Source organism: Cydia strobilella, chromosome 22, assembly GCF_947568885.1.
Source record: "Cydia strobilella chromosome 22, ilCydStro3.1, whole genome shotgun sequence".
Taxonomy (NCBI): domain Eukaryota; kingdom Metazoa; phylum Arthropoda; class Insecta; order Lepidoptera; family Tortricidae; genus Cydia; species Cydia strobilella.
Window position 1 is genome coordinate 11,610,355 of NC_086062.1, and position 21,505 is coordinate 11,631,859.

Genomic DNA, 21,505 nt, shown 5'->3' on the forward strand with positions numbered 1-21,505 from the left:
TGACGTTAATAAATGTATTCTATTCTTTTCTATATCGAAACTTCAAAACACCTAAAGTGCTTATAAATATCTGAACACATTTATATTCTACGCGTTTATCCGATGTCGGCACTTCAAGGTGCATATCATCATCACTTCATAGTATAAAACAGTCGCTTTCCGCTGTCTGTATGTATGTCTGTCCCTATGTATGTATGTGTGTGTAGATCTTTAAAACTACGCAACGGATTTTGATGCGGTTTTTTTAAATAGATAGTGATTCAATAGGAAGGTTTATATGTATAATGTGTAAAGGTTTTGTGTAAATTAGTTGAACTACCCGTGCGAAGCCGGGGCGGGACGCTAGTTTCAATATACTTGGAACAAATAATAACCCCTATTATATTGTTGTCTTAGCCTGGTTAGAGGCGTCAACCAGAAGCATGGATTGCCGATACATCAATATTGTCACAATACTGATTACTGAACAGTGGCTTTGCGTCAATTATACCTGTTCGGCATGCCGGAGTTAATGAGGCCTTTTGAGGCCTGTTAGGCTCAATTATCATACATTAGGCAAGCCGGCAGGAATCGAGTTCTGTAGCCGGCTGCACGCCTCGCCATTGATACCGATACCGCATCAAGCTAGAATGTTGTGCTAATCGCGTACGCATGCAGGTGATGCAGACCATGTGGTAGGTGCGCACCCGGCAATCTCGTTTGACCAGGCGTCAGGGCGTCACCCATGACAGTTAATCGTAGGTACATTCAGCATACAATGTACTGTTTGCGTTTCTCTCTTGAACGGCGGTTTGGTCGTTAGATCGAAATTTAAATTGACGACTATAGTTGCATGACAAAATGGTTGATACAAGTATCAAAAGTTTAATGAGACCACGTACTATGTGCCAATTCATTTGCTATAAAATTGCAATACTAGATTTAATAACAGTCGAAACGTACTAATTAATTAAATTTAAATGACAATCGATTTCAGTGTGACCAAAATTATTTGAGCTTATAAATACAACTTAACGTAAGGGCATAGCTATGGTTAATATTTGCATAGAGTAACTTATACTAGAGCGGTACTGTCATAGTAAATTTTGTAACCCCAGTAAATTCACTGCCATCTGTCGACACAGTTTAAAACTAAAAATGAAGATTTATAAAAATACGATAGAATGTATTTAAATATGGATAAATGTTTTTTTTTATTTGCATTAATTATTTTTATGATTTTGACCCATGTTCTTTCACTGATATGCGTTAAAATTGTTAAATAACAAACGAAACCGTCAACGCCATCTATACGACTGTAGGCCAAAACTAGTAGCGCCCTCTGAACGAGAATCAAATTTTCTTGATTTTCGAGGCACGTTTTTTCCTTAGACTGTATCCATCTATTACGGAGTTATATCTATCTTTGATATTTGTGACGTTTTCAATCAAAAGGTACCACATTGTCGCTTATCGATAAGGTTGATTTCTAATTGAAGCTAGATGGAAATAGCGCCTTACTGACAAGCGACAATAAGTACCCTTTTGGTTGAAAATAGCACATATATCAAATGCTGTACAAATATTTCCCATGTCAATTTTCAGAGGAAAATGTGCACTACGTTTGTATAGAGAAACAGCCGTCCTTTCCTCTTAATAAATATATGAATTGCAACTTTCACCACACCATATTACAGCACTTTACTCGCACACATCATAACAGCATCCTGGGGCTGTTTGCGTATAGGTTTGACTGCCCCATTTATGACAAATGGAGGCAAATAATGCTTGGGCTTGTGTAAATTTTTATTTTGTGAATTATTATTATTATTTTTGTAATTATTAATTTTTTAAGTATTTATTTGCATTTTCTTTTAATCAATGAGGATTTAATTGTTATTACTTGTTGTATATACTAATATAGAGTAAGGCATTGTTACTAACAACATTTTTATGGGCCCCAGGCCTGAAATAAACGAATATTTAATAACAACCGTATCTTGATATCGCTCTGAATTAGCGGTCAAGGGCGACGCGTACGCACCTTGTATGCGTACAAGTCGGGCCAGTCATACAACATGTGTGGAAGGTTATGTGAAATGTTGCTTCTAACTTCTAAACTACATGGAGAAAGGAATGTTTAGAATGTTTAGATCCGCTATTAATATTAGTACCAGTACCAGTATCCATTATTATGATCAGTCTATTAAATTTAAATGTCAAGATTTATTTATTATTAATTTTAACATAATTTTAATTTTATTTTAATTCTTATTATAATTGCAACTGTTGTCTTATTGTGTTATGCTTATTATGTATATGGACCAATGTTGTCTGCAATAAATGATAAATAATAATAATAATTAAATGCTTACTGTATTAGCATTAATTGTTTATAATGCTATTGAAAACGTAGTTTAAAGTATCGACCGGATTTTACAAATAGAGATATTTCGACAGTTTTCGCGCAAAAGTATCTGCCTCAATTTATATGATATATTTTATTTATTTATTTAAACTTTATGCACAATAAAAGTTTGTACAAAAGGCGTACTTAATGCCTGAAAGCATTCTCCACCAGTTAACCTTTGGGCCAAACAGAGATCAATAGTGATAGGTGTGGGAAATGTTTACACTAGGTATAAGAGAAAGAAATAGCATAGTACATTTATTTTATTTTTATTTTAAACTTTATTGCACAGTAAGAATATACAGTGACAAAAGGCGGACTTAATGCTACACGGCATTCTCTACCAGTCAACCTTTAGGCCAAACAGAGAAACATAGTTGGTGCGGGGTATGTAAAGAACACTAAAACTAAATGCTTTAATAGACACAAATATAAATGTAATATGTAGATAAAATAAATATATAGGTACAACAATAAATATATAAATATCAATAAATATAAATAAATATGTATATATATATATATATATATATATATATATATATATATATATATATATATATATATATCTATCTATACATATAATAAAGCGGAAGAGGGTCGAAAGTCTGTACATGGAAGATATTCGAAAAAAAATTGGCTGGGGATACTTAGAATCGATAACAGAACACATTCCAACAGTTTTTAGAATTTTTGTCTGTTTATCTGTTTGTCTGTTTATCTGTTTATCTGTTTATCTGTTTATCTGTTTGTCTGTTTATTTGACCGCGCTACAAATGAAAACGGCTGAACGGATTTTGATGCAAACTTTACTAATCTGTCGAAAAAATCCACGGTCAGGTTATAGGCTATAAAAATTTGAGAAAGTTTACCCCTAAGGGGGTTAAAAAGGGGATGAAAGTTTGTATGCAGTTCAAGATTTATTTTAAGCTAGCAATTTGAAACTTCGTAAGAAGATATATTATTGAAATACAAGAAAACTAATTTCAGCGTTTTTGAAAATTCATCCCCTAAGGAGGTGAAATAGAGGTTGAAAGTTTGTATGGAGTTCAATTTTTTTTTTTTGAGTGCGTTACTTGAAACTTTGTATAATGGGCATATTATTATAATACAGGAAAAGTAATTTTAGCGTTTTCAAGAATTCGTCCCCTAACAGGGTTAAAAGGGGGTTGAAAGTTTGAATCCATTACAAATGCTTTGAAACTTCTTAGAAATGTATGATAGACGATTACAAAAAAACTAATTTTGACGTTTTTGGAAATTTAACCCCTCAGGGGGTTGAAAAGGGGATGAAAGTTTGTCTTGGGGTGCAAATTTTATTTTAAGCCAGGAACTTAAAACTTTGCAAAACGTTAATTATATTAAAAAGCAAGAAATTTTTTTTCAGCGTTTTTAAAAATTCATCCCCCATGGAAAAAGGGGTTAAAAACTTTATCTTGATAACTATATCATTTTAGCTACTAGGCCAAGTTAGGTATCGTTTTTGTATAAATCGGGTATGCCGAATTCATTTATGATATCAAAATGACACCATTCCCGAGTGAAAACACAAAAAAAATGAAAAAAACTTTTTTAATTTCTCTTTACGCTTAAACCGCTAAACCGATTTAGATAAAATTTGGTATAGAGATAGTTCGAGTCCCGTGGAAGAACATAGGGTGGTTTTTATCCAAAAAATGGAGACTGCGTTTGCATGGAGAAGCGGCCGTGCCCTTTCCTCTTAATAATGGTCACGAAGGTGGGTACTTTAAAAAAAATATATTTTTCAGTAAATGTCAAACGATTTGGGACTTATACGCGTTACCATGCCTTCCCGAAAAAAATCGAATCTTTCGCGAAAGTCTCGCAATGCATTGCGGCCACAAGGGGCACGGTCTCAGGAGTCTAAGAAAAACCACGGTGAGAGACTCAGTGGCGCTCTAGCCAGGCAGGTCGCTTCGCTTTCGGCTGAAACGGCAAGCCAGCGCGAGTCTCGATTGTGATCCCAAATACATCGTACGCAATACATATGTAGGCGCAGATCCTGACGGAGTGTGGCGCCGGAGAAGCCGTGTTCATCCTGCGTATCCCCCTCCATTCCGAGCAACTTCCCGTTCCGCTTTAAGCGCCTACAGGTCCCCGTGAGCGTCTGCTTCGCTATGACTATCAACAAGTCCTAGGGGCAGACGCTACGCAGTTGCATTTCCCACTCCGAAAACAAAAAAAAGGGGCAGACACTGCCCGCCGCCGGCGTCATGCTTAGACTGATTTCACTGGAGGACCGATTTGGATGACATGATTTTGATGGGAACACCCAAATATTCCGAAATACGTTTTTCCGATTTTTATAACCACGACTTTCATAATCCCGATTATTTATAAGTCCGAAATACCAAAATTACGATTTTTAAAAACACGATGGAATAAAATCACGAATGTGCTATTTCCGAAAACTTTAAATCCGATTGTCACTTGACAGAAAGCTTAAAGTTCCGATTTTGCACTTTTCCGAAAATATTTTTTTTCCGAATTCCTAAATTCCGAAAAATCATTGTCCGATCGGAAATAAATTAATTCGGTATTCAGAAATTCGGTTTTTTACAAGATTGGAAAAATGAAGTCCGTGATATTCAAATGAAGACTCACGTTTTAGTAATTATTACGGGTACCTGTCGTGCCGCGTCATGTTAAATTCGGCATAAAATATTTTTGGCATAAAAATTCGGCATAAATAAATTAGACAGAACTGCGAACCCGAACTGTTGCTAGAAGTGGGTTAGGTTAGGTTAGAACTGCGACCCCCAAGAAAACGAACTGTTGCCAGAAGTGGGTTAGGTTAGGTTAGAATTGCGACCCCTAAGAAAACGAACTGTTGCCAGAAAAGTGGGTTAGGTTAGGTTAGAACTGCGACCCCCAAGAAAACGAACTGTTGCCAAAAAAGTGGAAATTTAAAAATTGGGATATTTAAAATAGGAATCACGTTAATTCGGAATAAGGGCAATTCCGAATTCGTGATTTTGAAAATCGTAAATGTTAAATTCGGTGTTTGCCACCATCGGAATTGTTATAGTCGGAATTATGTAGTTCGGAATTTACAAAATTCGGCTTTTTGGGTTTTCGGAAATATAAATCTTCGTGATTTTCGTCATTCGTAATTATGACAGTCGGAATTTTGATGGGTCGAGCATTTAAAAATCGGAATGATAAAATTCGACATTCTAAAATTCGGAATAATTTTTTTTCGGAAATATGTAGTGTACCCGATTTGGATAGGTACAGTCAAGGACGTAAAAATACAAAAATGGTACTGTATCGTTCGATATACACCTACTACTCTATGCCGTTTAAATCACGTCAAAAATTTGAATAAGGGCAAAAAAAAACCTTTTGGAGTGTAATTTTATTTAGTGGTAGCAAAGAGGATGTAATATTATAGAGCGGTACTGTCATAGTAAATTTTGTAACCACACTAAATTCACTGCCATCTATCGACACACTTTAAAACTAAAAATGAAGATTTATTAAAATACGATAAAATGTATTTAAATATGGATAAACGATCTTTTTTATTTGCATTAATTATTTTTATTATTTTGACCCATGTTCTTTCACTGATATGCGTTAAAATTGTTAAATAATAACAAACGAAACCGTTAACGCCCTCTAAACGAGAGTAGGCAAAAGGTAGTAGCGACATCTGATCGAGAAACAAATTTTCGTGATTTTCGAGGCACGTTTTTTCCTTAGACTGTATCCATCTATTACGGAGTTATATCTATCTTTGGTGGTAGGTACCTAATTGTAAAATATTTTATCTGGACTACAGTCCTCTAGCGTATCCATTTGTCAACTTTACTTTAAGTTCCGTCTCCAGGGGACAGGGAGATAAATTAGGGGTGAATTAGCCGCTTACTGACACAGACCGAATTCCACGCAGGCGAAGCCGCGGGCACAGCTAGTATATATATATGTACCTGCTACTAACTTTACTATGCAGACACTTAATCGTGAGACTTTTCAAATAGTACATTCTCGTGTTTTGTTATTTTTTTGTTATTTTTAATCGTTACATAATGTAACTCAATGGATGACTGTTATTGGCCTTGTTTTATGTAAACATAATTATGTCTTAGTTATATTTACGGCTGTTTTTATCCACCAATAAAATAAAAATAAATAAAAAGTATTATAGTAATACTGAGATAATACACTTAATTACATAGATAAACATACTTACATATACATATATACAATATACACATGTAATACATATATACACATATAATATATATATAAATATATCTCCGTTTAAAGTTATTAAAGAAATGACGCGTAGTAATACGCCAATATTGATGCGAATTTTATTGTATTAGATAAAAGGACCTTATAAATTCATATTGATGCCGTTAGGAATTACGAATTGACCCGATTGAGTAACTATAGACATAGAGTAACTTATACTAGAGCGGTACTGTCATAGTAAATTTTGTAACCCCAGTAAATTCACTGCCATCTGTCGACACACTTTAAAACTAAAAATAAATATTTATAAAAATACGATAAAATGTATTTAAATATGGATAAATGTTTTTTTTATTTGCATTAATTATTTTTATGATTTTCACCCATGTTCTTTCACTGATATGCGTTAAAATTGTTAAATAACAAACGAAACCGTCAACGCCATCTATATGACAGTAAGCCAAAGCTAGTAGCGCCCTCTGAACGAGAATCAAATTTTCTTGATTTTCGAGGCACGTTTTTTCCTTTTTTTTATACCACGTCGGTGGCAATCAAGCATACGGCCCGCCTGATGGTAAGCAGTTACCGTTGCCTTAGACTGTATGACCTGTATCCATCTATTACGCAGTTATATCTATTTTTGCTCGTAACATAATATGTGGTATTTTCTATAAAAAGGGACCTTATTGTCGATGGCGCTTACGCCATTATAAACGCTGCTCCGATATAAATACAATGCCGCGCGACGCTGTGCGGCGTAAGCGCCATCGACAATAAGGTCCCTTTTCATAAAAAATGCCCCATTTATGAAATGATTTAAGTACAAAGTTACATCGTATAGATTATAGGATTTTACATTATTTTATCACTTACTAAAAGATGATTGTGGCTATATACGTATTAAGATTATATTTAGGATTTCCCCAGTTTTTATCTTCAGGTTGTCAAAAGAATTTATAGTACAAGTAGTACAAGATTTAAACTTATCTTTTATCTTAGATTTACACTTATATGAAGAAAAAAAAATAATAATAATAATATATGGAGGCAAATCTTGGGGTGCATCGTATTTGTCTTTGATCGATTGAATTGCGGCTTTTTGCAATGGATGTTTGATATTGTACATCGTTATTATTTTTTATTTCTTCTGCTGTTTAGGGTTCCGTACCCAAAGGGTAAAAACGGGACCCTATTACTAAGACTCCTCTGTCCGTCTGTCCGTCTGTCTGTCACCAGGCCGTATCTCATCAACCGTGATAGCTAGAAAGTTGAAATTCTCACAGATGATGTATTTTTGTTGCCGCTATAACAACAAATACTAAAAAGTACGGAACCCTCGGTGCGCGAGTCCGACTCGCACTTGGCCGGTTTTTACAATATTAATCTGTGCACTTACAAATCAGCTTTTAAACATTTGACGTTAACATCTTGTCGTTTACACTTGTGAATCAATTTCGCGTTAATGTTTGTAAATAAGTGGCACCTACAACTTATCCTTTTGACGCACGTTCCGACCTAGGTAGTGACCCTGCTATGAAGCCTATGGTTCTAGGTTCGAATCCCGGTAATAGCATTTATTTGTGTGATGAGCACAGATGTTCCTGTGTCATGGATGTTTTCTATATATTTAAGTGCGATACATATGTATCGATATCTGAATACCCACAACACACCCGCGACTCCACACTTCACCCCAAAGGCAGAGAGACGAAACACCCCAGGTTTTTTAGTGAGTAGAAATCTCACATATCCTCAGTGCCTCCCCCTGGCGCTGGGGAATCTTTCGAAGATTTTTTCTGGGCAACAAAATAAAAGGGCTTCGTCAATTTGTGTAAGAATGTCTTTATGTGGTCTTTATAATATAATTATATAAATAAAATAAATTAATTTATAATTTCTTCTTGTGCATCAAGTTATTGTAAATAATTGGCACAAGTTATCCTTGTCTTCCAAACTAGTCCAACGTCCACATGTACTAGACTCGTGTTTGTAATCAATTGAGCCACTGATAATAGTAGATCAGCGTTATCATTATCAGGGATCTAGCCGTCAGTCGGTTGACAGGAATTTAACTATATCTAGTTTATTGATAAAATAAATGGTCGGCTTGGATTGTTTGATGATTTCCCTATGAATTTATATCGTCAATCCCTTACATATATTTGCTGCTATAATTAAGTGTTAATCGTTTGATCCTTTCTAGGTACCTACCTAGTCTAATCATGTACCTATATGTGGTATTTTCTTTAAAAAGGGACCTTATTGTCGATGGCGCTTACGCCATTATAAACGATGCTCCGATATAAATACAATGCCGCGCGACGCTGTGCGGCGTAAGCGCCATCGACAATAAGGTCCCTTTTCATAGAAAATGCCCCATATGACTACCGGATTACGTATATGCATAGAGTAACTTATACTAGAGTGGTACTGTCATAGTAAATTTTGTAACCCCAGTAAATTCACTGCCATCTGTCGACACACTTTAAAACTAAAAATAAATATTTATAAAAATACGATAAAATGTATTTAAATATGGATAAATGATTTTTTTATTTCCATTAATTATTTTTATGTTATGTATGTTCTTTCACTGGTTTGCGTTAAAATTATAAATAACAAACGAAACAGTCAACGCCCTCTATACGAGTGTAGGCCAAAACTAGTGGCGCCATCTGATCGAGAATCAAATTTTCGTGATTTTCGAGGCACGTTTTTTCCTTAGACTGTATCCATCTATTACGGAGTTATATCAATCTTTGGTATATGTAAATTATTTGAGTTTTTATGTAGGTAGGTTTTTGTTCAGTCGTGCAAAATGAAAACACGACTGTAAAATGTCCTCATACAATTTCTTTGTTAATTTTGAGAATTACCGGTACTTTAACCCAACACACACGTAAGTATTACAATAAAACATGATTATTTTATACAATTTACCGTACACCAAAATGTGCAAAGTTTACTCTCCTTGCCCCGCTTAACCGCGATTTGCATGCCGCAAACGTTATCACTAACAGTACAATAAAGTACCCACTACAGTTATTTTAGCAAAGATCAACTCGCATATCGTCGCTATACTTACTCAACCGCATATCTGCAACAATCATTTGATGGAAATGTCGCTTTTCTTTTATTCGGAATACGGGTGTTTTTGTCATCAAATGAGTGTTGTAGATACGAGGTTGAGTAATAGCGGCGATATGTTTTGACGATATTATCTTTATTTTGAAACTAGCCACCTCCTGAAAATCCTCTTACTCTTACACTACAGAGACTCAAACATCATCATCATCATCATTGTTTATTCAAGAAGAATATTACATTGTGTTTGAATTGAAATCTTAAAACTAGGCACATGCACACAAAACATATTACAAAAACAAACATCATAGCCACCAATGACAAATTATTAATAATACTTAATCAAATCATCCATAAGTACTATCCATTCTAATATTATAAATGCGAAAATGTGTCTGTCTGTCTGTCTGTTACCTCTTCACGCTTAAACCACTGAACCGATTTAGTTGAAATTTGGTATAGAGATAGTTTGAGTCCCGGTGAAGGACATAGTGTAGTTTTAATCCCAGAAATCATACTTTAAGGGGGTAATAAAGGGGGTGCAAGTTTGTATGGGGAATCGATAAAAAGCAGATTGGGAAAAAAATAAGCTACGCAAATTACTAACTCCACGCAGACGAAGTCGCGGGGAAAAGCTAGTATTTAATATTATCAAAACCGGGTCTGCATCGGTCAGTCAACGCATGTGGCTCCTGTTGAAGCTCCTCGTTATGGAGCGAAACATGTCTAGCACGTTTCAATTTAGAGCACGTATACACACTTCAACGGTTTGAGTTGTTCGTTATCTTTTAGTATCTAAATATAAAAGATAACCGAGTACCTACGAGATATGGAAAGAAAAATAATGTACAGATTCCTCTTGATGTGCCTATATTAATATCTTAACTACCTAAGTATTTATATGACTTTAGATCATAAAATGGTTAATAAAAATTTGAAGGTAATGAATACGAAGTCTTAATTGATTGATTGTCTTAAAGAACACGCTTGTAAAAAAAAGACGTTTAATATAGTTGATGGTCTAATAAGAACAGATTATGAATATTATCCGTGTATATTAATGCTACATTATGCATAATATGGGACACCGAGCTCGGAAAACATATAAAGACAAAAAAAATGCGCGTTTTCCCAGAGATAAGACCCAGCTAGATCGAAAACCTCCATATAGCATATTTCATCGAAGTTTCCGAGATCCCCGATATAAAGCTTAGAAATTCACTGCATTGGGTACGGTCTTGGAGGCTAAGATGGTAGAGCACTGTACTAGTGATCCAGTGGTCGTGGGTTCAAGTCCCACCCAAGACAGGGAATTTTTCCACTTTTAATCTCCTTGATACAAAAATTAATCCCCGATATATTATAAATATATCGTCGCTATACTTACTCAACCTCATATCTGCAACAATCATTTGATGGAAATGTCGCTTTTCTTTCATTCGGAATTCGGGTGTTTTTGTCATCAAATGAGTGTTGCAGATACGAGGTTGAGTAAGTATAGCGGCGATATATACATACATACATATATACAAGAGTTGCTCGTTTAAAGGTATGATTTTCATTGGATCCTATTTTCTTAAAAAATATAGTTATTGAAGGTGAACCATTTTTAAATTCGCAAAACCTCCGTAGAAGCCCTGTGTGACCTGTGTCGTCACATTGTTAACATTTTGGGTGCGCACGCGCAAACGCGTACGCATGGAATTATAATCGAAGGAGTGTTCCAAACGCATGCCGAACCAAACCAGTAAAAAAAAACGACCAAGTGCGAGTATCCGAGGCTCTTTTAAAGTTGCTCCCATCGTGGATAAGATGGTGGAAATTAAGTCGTATGCGATGGTACGGCCATGTAATGCGACGGGACGAGAACAACGCTGTAAAGAAGGCCCTAGCTATCCCGGACAAAAGAAGAGGTAGAGGACGACCGTGCGCCACGTGGTGGACAACCGTTGCTGACGATCTAGAACGAGCTCAACTAGACAAGCAGACAACCCAAGACCGACTGTCTTGGCGCCGTAAAACGAGGAGGGCCGACCCCAAATAAAGGGATAAGGCACGGCAGAAGAAGAAGAAATATATTACCTACACGATATAGGAAAAACTATTTGGCAGGCTTTGGTATTAAGGCGCTCTTGACCTGTTTGCTACAGCTTTTACGATTAAATTTAAACTGGCTAGTAAGTGCATTTCAGCTCGGTAAGCCTTCAGAATATAGCAAGGACTTGCGAATTGCGAAATGCCTGAGTTCGCCATTGTGCAGATTTAGGGGACGCTTTCTAAAGACACATACGGGAAAGCGTATTAAGGGGATAGTGGGCGGCTATTACTAAAGTATTCCCCACACAATATTTTAACACCGTTTCATTTGTTCATCACAACATTTTTATAAGTACCTAACTACTATCTCTACGTCTGGGTTTTTAAGGTCCAAAAAATACCAAACCGCCAAAGTTTCCTTAAGAAAACTTATTAATGTAAAATTAAAATGCATACGAATTAGTCATTATAAATTAGATTTATATATACAATCTTTTCCTTCCCTTTTCCTTGGCATTTCTTTAATTTTTTGGTGTTATTAAACATGCGCGTTGCCGGCCGCATACAGGTACATTTAAACATCAAATTTGTACCTACGCTAGTTACGCCACTAACATCGCAAAAAAGTTGGATTTTCCCCACAATGCAAAAATCGCGCTTAAGGCCACAGCTGTACTTACGTATATCTGATACGACTCATTGATGGGCTGTCTGTCACTTGCAAATAAACAATCACGAGGTTTCAAGGCCAGCTGTTTATTTACGACGGCGCTTACGCCCCTTAACCATACATCTGTACATACATTTCCCAACCACGCAGAACTAATTTCATATAAACGAAGTGTGTTCTGTGTTCCGATTGGTGCGCACGTAAAGTCGTGTTTTAAAATCAACCAGCGTAATGTAACGAGATCTGTTACAACCAATGAACTAAAAAAATAACTAAGTAAGTATACAAGTCTGACTACAGCTCAAATATGACGCCACGGGAATTGTACCGCGAGCTACTCAACCGTACACTTGTACAACGATGTTGTCAGCGCGGTTTGACATATAGGATTAGGATATTTTAGCCAATCAAAACTTATAAACCAATCACAACAATTAGGTAAGTAACAAATTCTCACCCCAAATCGTACAAAAAACTCGTAACATATACATAGTTTTTCCATACAAAAGTTCTCGACTGTTTACCTCCGTGACATCGATATACGAGGTGGACTAGCATTTATATAATACACTATGCTAGTCCACCTCGTATATCGACTCGACCATGCTTGTTTTCAATTTGAAAGGACACCCATGTCTAAAGGACGTAAGGCACAATGCCGCTTGCGTAAATACGGCCTTTTCAATCTAGTTCACATAAGTGTAGTATTTTTCCTTGTACCGTACTCTCGTTGAGTAATCGTATGATAAGATAGTGTATTTTTATTTTTACTCTAATACGCTGCTGTGTAAATAGTTGCATGAGCTGGAACTTAACTTTGATAGTGGAGACAAAATCTGTATGATTCGTTTATTTTATTATTTACATGTGACATACCCTTTCTAAGATGTATCTAATAGGTTTAGTATTAATCATAAGATTTTAATAATCTTATTTACATTAAGATATTTAAGATTATTTACTAGTAGGTACTAAGATTATTATTTACTCTTAGTGCATAAAACTGCCCCTTACAGTCCGCTACTCCTCTTATCCTTTTGAATAAGCTACCTTCATTTTTATGGATAAAACTATATCCTCCTGATGACCGCCGTACTATGGTACATAGGCCTTAAACAAAGTTTGACTTTTTGTCAATGTGATGAAGTTTTAACTTAGTCGATATTCCTTATCTCCATCATATTGAGTTACCTACAAGATTTGCGACTTTAACCGACGATATCTAATCGTAAATTTTCCTTGTTCCAGCCCGCCGACATTTAAGACGCTAACGCCGACGTCGCGCACACACCTGAAGCAGCAGTTGATGCGCGAACATGCGCAGGAGCAGCGCCGCAGGGAATCTTTACAGGTATATCATAATACGGTAGCCAAGAAATAGGTATGAATAGCAAATCTACATGCTTTTCTCTAGTAACTTCATCGTTTTGAAACCTGATTAAACTACATACTTTCGTTCCATAGAAAAAAAATCACGAACATTACATCTGTTTTGTGTAGAAACTTGTCTTCTTTCATTCTTTTTAACTCTGCAGGCACAGCAAGCGGGCCAGTCCAAGGACAATGTGGACGAGAAGAAGAAGTCAATACCGGCGGACGTGCCGCGGGTCGTGCCTCACGTTGAGCTGCCGCCACAGGTTTTGCAGGTGAGAGCCTCCTTAAGCTGCAGAGGCAGCAAGAAGATCCATAGGTGCCCTGGATTTTTGAGTGCGGGAATGATTTCGTGTGGTTATAACTTTTCTTTATTGTAAAATATTTACCAGACTATGAATAAAAAAATCTGCCAAGAGGATCTGCGTTCCAAAAAATATGATGTTACGAGTATGTGAAGTCATCGTCATCGTGATCCTCGTCGAAATGATATTGGGGGTATGGGGGGGGGTATACCCGCGCGCGTCAGTTGACGTTAAACAATTTGTTGATGATGTTCCAGGTGCGGACAGTTCTGGAGAACCCCACCCGGTATCACGTGATCCAGAAACAAAAGAGCCAGGTGCGGCAGTATCTCAGTGAATCCTTCCAGCCCAACACACAGGTTAGTATCCCATTAGATGGTCTAAGACCTTGACCTGACTGACCTGACACGAATTATTTCCTTCCAACTGACACGCTTGGGTAAATGATTCAATTGCTTTTAAATTCCTTTGCGGGTCTTCCAGATAGACCGCCACAAAACAATACCCTTTCACATCATGAAACTACGTGACGGAGCATTTCAACAGACTGTTACCTACTTACTACCTCTACATACATACTCTTTCGATTTTTCTGGTGACGATTTTTGGTTTGATGAAATTCCTTGGCTTCATCTCAAATTGAAGTGTCAAACTAAAACACGTTGTTGTTGCGTTGCATCTTCAGCTACTGCGTTCACTTGGCTCAATATTTCCAAACACAGGTATAGCTCTTATCGCTGTTGCTAAATGTCCAGCTGTTCTGTTCCAGGTGTCGTTGGCCCCGCGAGGCGCACCGGTACAGTCGGCGCCAGAATTGGGCGCTAAACCACCGCCATCACCCGACCATGGTTCCTCATCCAGCCTGCTCAGTCCTGGACTCTGTTCCGTGGGCACCACCAACTCCGAAGTAAGTAATTAAATCTCCATTGCACACCATTTTGGGTGGCAAATAAGCCAAAAATGTATACAAGCTTGGCATACCTTAAGACTCTTTGATTTCGCATAATAATAATAATAATAAGCTAGCTCTGAATCCCCTCAGCACCCTGCTGAAGGATTCAGGGTTAGGTTGCCAGCTTCGGAGAGAGGGTGAAGTCATTTCTCACCTTCTGTACATGGATGACCTCAAGCTATTTGCGCCAAATAACCAAGACTTGATGGTGCTATTAAAAACCACAGAAGTTTTCAGTACCGCCATCAGAATGGAGTTTGGTGTCGATAAGTGTGCGGTTATGCATGTACAGCTGGGGGAGGTTGTAAATTCAACAAATTTACAACTTTCTGAGACAATGTCTTTCAGATCTATCTCTGAATCAGAAACCTATAAATACCTTGGTATGTCACAGTCGTTGGGTATTGAGGGCGAGGGTATTAGACGGTCGGTGAAGGAGCGCTTTTTCAGTCGGCTCACAAAAGTCCTTAACAGTCTTTTGTCAGGAGGCAATAAAGTGCGCGCCTTCAACGCCTGGGTAATGCCCATACTCATATACTCCTTTGGCATACTAAGGTGGACTCAGACCGAGCTGGACGCCCTGGATCGGAGGGTCCGTCTACTACTCACCACACACCGTATGCTACACCCACGCTCGTCAGTTATGAGATTGTACATCTCACGGAAGTGTGGAGGTCGAGGCTTCCTTAACGCCAAAGATCTCCACAACCGCGAGGTGTGCAATCTCAGGAATTATTTCCTTAACAACGAGTGTGGGATGCATCGTGATGTGGTGGCAGTGGACAGGCACTTCACGCCGCTCTCCTTGGCAAACGAGAACTGGCACAAACCTGTGGTACAAAGTGCTGCGGGCCGCAAGGCGGTATGGGAGAGTAAGGTGCTACACGGGCGGTTCTACAAGGCCCTCATGGGACCCGATGTAGACCTGCTCGCGTCGGTGAACTGGTTACGATTCGGGGACCTCTTCGGAGAAACCGAGGGTTTTGCCTGTGCAATTGCGGACGAAGTTATGATGACGAACAACTATCGGAAATATATCCTGAAGGACGGTACGGTCGACATTTGTCGGGCATGCCGCCGTCCCGGAGAGTCACTCAGGCATATCATTTCCGGTTGTTCTCATCTTGCTAACGGCGAGTACTTGCACAGACATAATCTCGTAGCCAGGATTATTCACCAGCAGCTTGCTCTTCTATACGGCCTTGTGGACTGCGAAGTACCGTACTACAAGTATTTACCTGTGCCAGTTCTCGAGAATGGTCGTGCCACGCTCTATTGGGATCGATCTATTATCACTGACAGGACTATTGTAGCCAATAAGCCTGACATTGTGATAATAGATCGATCGCAGCGCCGGGCCGTGCTCGTCGACATCACCATCCCCCATGATGAGAATCTCGTGAAAGCCGAGAAGGACAAGTCCAGTAAGTACCTAGACTTGGCTCACGAGATAACCGCCATGTGGGATGTTGATTCGACGATCATTGTCCCGATAGTCGTTTCAGCGAACGGTCTCATAGCGAAGAGTCTCGACCAACACCTTGAGAGACTCTCGCTAGGTGGTTGGATCAAGGGTCAGATGCAGAAGGCGGTGATCTTGGACACGGCGCGGATAGTCCGCCGGTTCCTCTCTCTGCGGCCCTGACCACCGGCAGCTTGGGCCCTGCCCCGCTGCTGGCGGCACCCTAGGTTAGGTTTTTTATAATTTGTTTATATGTATTTTGTATTGTTTTGTAAGTGTTTTTATATTTTACTTTTATATGCATATTATAAAAAACCTAACGTAAGAAAAATAATAAATAAAGAGAATAATAATAATAATAAAATACTTTATTGTGCACTACAAAGAAAAATACATGTTACAAACAATGACAGGACATAAGTGAGTAGGTAACAACAGGCGGACTTATCGCTAAAAAGCGATCTCTTCCAGACAACCTTCAGATAGCGATTCAGTGGCTAGAAATAAGTTAATGGGCAGTGCAAAATAACAAAGGTGTAAAGTTTACAAATCAAATACCTAAGTATAAATAACAAACAATGAAAAATAAACTACATAAACTACATATATTATTTAAGCAACAATAATACACTACATAAACCTACACAAAATACATAAATACATAATGAGAATTCAAGCAAGAGAAGAATAACGACCAGGTAGCGTGAACAAAAAGAAAAATATATATGTGTAAGTGAAAGGACCAAGACTAAGAAAGAGATTTTAAATAGTGTTCTTTTAATGTGTGCTGGATAAGTTTAATTATCCTGAATATCCTACTATCCAGAGATTTCAGAGCCCTAGCTGCTTGATGCTTAGACATGTTTTGGGGTCTTTAGGATTTATTTATAAGTGACCCAGATTTATACCCAATGTCTCATGTTTCAGGCTGATGAGTTCCTAGAAGACATCCTATCACTAGACAGCGGGGCAGGTCCCCTGTCTTCATCAGGACCACCTTCAGCCGCCAGTTCGATCGCTGGTGACTGTGGGCTGCTGTCAGATGCTGATATGCACGCATTGGCTAAAGATCGGCAGAAGAAAGACAACCATAACATGAGTGAGTAGAGTTCAAATTCAGATGATAATCTTCGTAATAATTTAGTATTTGATGTATACTCTATGACTGAAGGATGTGAAACTGTTAGACCAGACACACTTTTTTCGGCATCAAATCGATAGACATTATAGACGACGGTGAATCTATGTCATCCGCAAACCTCGTTATCAATGTTGCAGTTATTTTAAAATAAGGGTTGGCAAAAATACCCTAAATTAGCCTTTAATACATTAAATCATAATTCCGCTATAAATTGTGTCATAGGATTTAATAGGGATTTGTCATAGGGTATAATTTTCATAATAAAATAACAAGGTGAAGTTGGCGATGGGTGAAGATAGGTTACTTTAGACTTTTTTTTTACTTTTGTACTATTTGTATGCAACTCATTTTATTGTGAATTCAATGGATATCTTAGAGTTCCCTACATATACTTTTGCCAACCGTGATTTTCAATGAATCGCAAGATTGATAACGGGGTTTGGTCATCATCAGGAACATCTTCAGCCACCAGTTCGCTAGCTGGTGACTGCGCGCTGCTGTTAGATGCTGACATGCACGCACTGGTCAAGGATCGGCAGAAGAAAGACAACCATAATATAAGTGAGTGCAGTTCGAATTAATATGACAATTGTTACTGCCGAAGTTACATGCCTTTGGCATTGCAAGCTTTACTCTTACCAGTCTTACCCTACCTACATGTAGTTCCACCCAGTTCTTTTTAATTTTCGTGGTGTCAATTTGCTTACATATACATGTAACAAAAAGAACAACAGACTAAAAGTCTACTTACCACAGGGCTAGAATTTCATCGTAGCGAGAGCAAAAAGAGAGGAAAGCAGCTGTACAAAGAAAACACCATCGGGTCGGCCACCAACACCACCACCATTAGTTCTCGTGTGTCTCGTGCGTCCTAGGCCTCTAACTGGAGCCCCGAGGGCCTACCGCGAACCACGTTCGACGTGTTACCTCCCTGTCACACTTACGTACGAATTTACAAGTGCGACAGAGAGGCAACAAGTCGAACGTGGTTCGCTGTAGGCCCTCAGGTATCTAAATTTGACTGCCCAAAAAACGACTGAAATTTTAAAAGAATCATTTTGTATCTCTTGTAGGACTCGAGGGCTAAGTTAAGTAATACCTAGCAATTTGAGCACGGTCAAAGAATCAGAAAATGAACCTACCTGAATCACTTAAAAATCATTTCATATCATAAATTTCATTCCAGTCGAACGCCGACGTCGCTTCAACATCAACGACCGCATCAAGGAGCTCGGGACGCTCCTCCCCAAGACTAACGACCCCTTCTACGAGGTCATCCGCGACGTGCGCCCTAACAAGGGTACCATCCTCAAGTCCAGTGTGGACTACATCAAGTGTCTGAGGGACGAGGTCAACCGGCTCAAGCAGAGCGAGCAGCGGAGGAAGCAAATCGAGCTACATAACAGGAAACTCACGCTAAGGATACAGGTAATTTATAGTCCTATCCTCTTCTTCTTTCTTCTTAGTGCTTTTCTAATATTTGCAAGCATTGGGACTTACAAAAACGGCTGAAGATCTGACGAGAGCATCTTGACATCTGAGGAGGATTACATTCTTTCTAGCATTTTTCCAGCTTTTGCCACGGCTTTCTAAAGGATCCATTAGCTTTTCAACTTTAAGCCGGGGTTCAAATCCACGGCTTCCGCCTCGGCTGTCCCAACAAGAACACCATCCTCAAGTCCAATGTGGACTACGTCAAGTGTCTGAGGGAAGAGGTGAACCGGCTCAAGCAGAGCGAGCAAAGGAGGAAGCAAATCGAGCTACAATAACAGGAAATTTACTCGCATCTTCAGTACTTTTTAATGTAGCTGCCTAAACTGAAGAATTAGCGTAGCAGTCACTTATTTCTACGAAAGAATCTACCATATGACCTTCCAGTCCAGGTAAAAAATGTTGACACACGATATTTTCTTTTACCGAAGAGCACTGGATATCAAGGATATTTCGTATTACCTATATACATATAAGTTTAAATAAAAACTCATCGTCGATCCGAGTAGGGGCCGGATTTGAAAGCATTTGTTTTAAGGCCAGATTCCTTTTCCCTGGATTCTTCGGAACTTCTTATCTAAATCTTGATGTTTCCGTTTTCTAGGAATTAGAGCGTATAGCACGATTACACGGTCTACCGCTGACTGCAGCCGAAAACGGGGCCTCACCCTCGCCGGCCGAAGAAACTCCACCACCTCCAGCACCGGTAAGACATCATTGTTCTGCTTTACAAGATTTAACAACTGACTATAAATACAATCAATATTATGGGCTCCGTATATGAACCGGTTCTTTCGTAAAATAACTCGATTTTAAATCCCCTGACAAAATTAAAATAGGGCTGTTCGGTGAGATTAAATATACTTAAGACAATGCTGACAACGGACAACGTACGAATTGTACCTATAAGCTCTCAGTCTTTTGATGATTAACCAAAATGTTGCCCATTTATTCCAGGAGGTGGTGCTCCCTAAACAGGAACCGTCACCGTTCATGGAGCTGGGCTCACCCCCGCACGGGGGCGGGGGCGGGGGAGGAGGGGGCGGGGAGCGCCCCGACCTGCTGCGCGACATGCCCGGGCCCGGGCCCGCCGACTGCCTCTCCGTACCCGACGCTTTAGGTAATACATTTGGTTATACAGGTTGGCAAAAAATAAGTGCATTCCCGTTGCCAGGGAGGGTTTGGGATTTGGAAAAATTTTTACCTTCCATAGAAAATTGACCAGCCAAAATATATGAAACAGCCAAATTTTTTTTCGCTTTCGGTCCTTGGTCGTCAGACACCAGAACACTAGTAAAAGAAATTTCTACCAAACTAGTCTGGGTGTCTGGCGACCTACGAGCTGGCGCATTTTTTGCGCAGAAGCTCAGCCTCACTGTGCAGAGGGGGAACGCGGCCAGTGTCCTGGGAACAATGCCTCAGGCTAATTTAGGTTTAGATTTAGTTTAATCACTGTTTAAATTAAATAATTTTCGGGGTTGGTCCCATAGTAAAAGTTGCTCAGTATAATCCCAAAACCTCCCTGGCAACGGGAATGCACTTATTTTTTAGCCACCCTGTATATGAAGTGTGAAGACAACGCGAACGTTGTCGAACGGTTGGAAAAAAAAATATTTTGTCGAAGGGCCTGAAATTGTATAACTTGACATTGCAAACTTGTATTTTTCAGATGGTCTAAAGCTGGGTTCGTGTTCACCACTAAGAGGAGAGGAAGGCCTGTCTCTTGGCTGCTTGGAACCTGATTTGTGTTTAGAACCGGAGCCCGACCACTTCCTCAACCACAAACACATAAAGGTACCTATTTAATTTATATGACGATTTTCGTAACTTTTAACTAAGTAAGAGAGTCCCGTGTGAGTATGAAACGAGTCAAACTTGCATGTGATCGAAATTAAACTATCGTGAGACATATTTCAATATATTTAGATCACTACGGTTACACTCACTAGTATTTTTAGTCGCTTTTGGCTCACATGTTTCGGACTCGTCGGGAGTCCTTCCTCAAGCGCTCGTGCCCGCGGCGGCTGTACTCCGTGCACACTGCACTGCTAGCGCCGCCCGCCTCGTCGCTCGTCGCGCGTATAATATAGATACTGGTTAGACAGCAACAACCATGATGACAGACAATGAAGGGACCGACATGAATAATAATTATTTTCTCAAATACTTCGTTACTGACACCGGACATGTGCATTATGATAATTTGTTAAAAAAATCAGTCTTTTTGGTCATTTGTTTTGATTAATTTAGTAGTTAGTTTCATTTATAGCTTTTATACCACTACGATACTGGATACGATATTGCGTACAACGTGTCTGAAGGCAAATTAAATTATTATTCGTTTAATTTTTGAATAGTTTTTAGTATCTCATATGATTCCGT

The 21,505-nt window shown here is 38.7% G+C and overlaps 1 protein-coding gene across 3 annotated transcripts in view; it reads left to right on the forward strand.

The window, feature by feature from the left end:
- LOC134751511 (transcription factor EB) overlaps positions 1–21,505 on the forward strand; it is a 192,156-nt gene that overhangs the window by 162,542 nt on the left and 8,109 nt on the right. For 2 of the 3 annotated variants that reach the window (XM_063686936.1, XM_063686937.1), the window contains 10 exons: positions 13,650–13,752; positions 13,937–14,047; positions 14,335–14,436; positions 14,847–14,984; positions 17,419–17,590; positions 18,086–18,193; positions 18,819–19,060; positions 19,728–19,829; positions 20,081–20,243; positions 20,793–20,917. In XM_063686936.1, coding sequence (XP_063543006.1) covers positions 13,650–13,752; positions 13,937–14,047; positions 14,335–14,436; positions 14,847–14,984; positions 17,419–17,590; positions 18,086–18,193; positions 18,819–19,060; positions 19,728–19,829; positions 20,081–20,243; positions 20,793–20,917 — 1,366 coding nt within the window. The remainder of the gene's footprint in view (positions 1–13,649; positions 13,753–13,936; positions 14,048–14,334; positions 14,437–14,846; positions 14,985–17,418; positions 17,591–18,085; positions 18,194–18,818; positions 19,061–19,727; positions 19,830–20,080; positions 20,244–20,792; positions 20,918–21,505) is intronic. The other variant, XM_063686938.1, reaches the window with a different exon arrangement.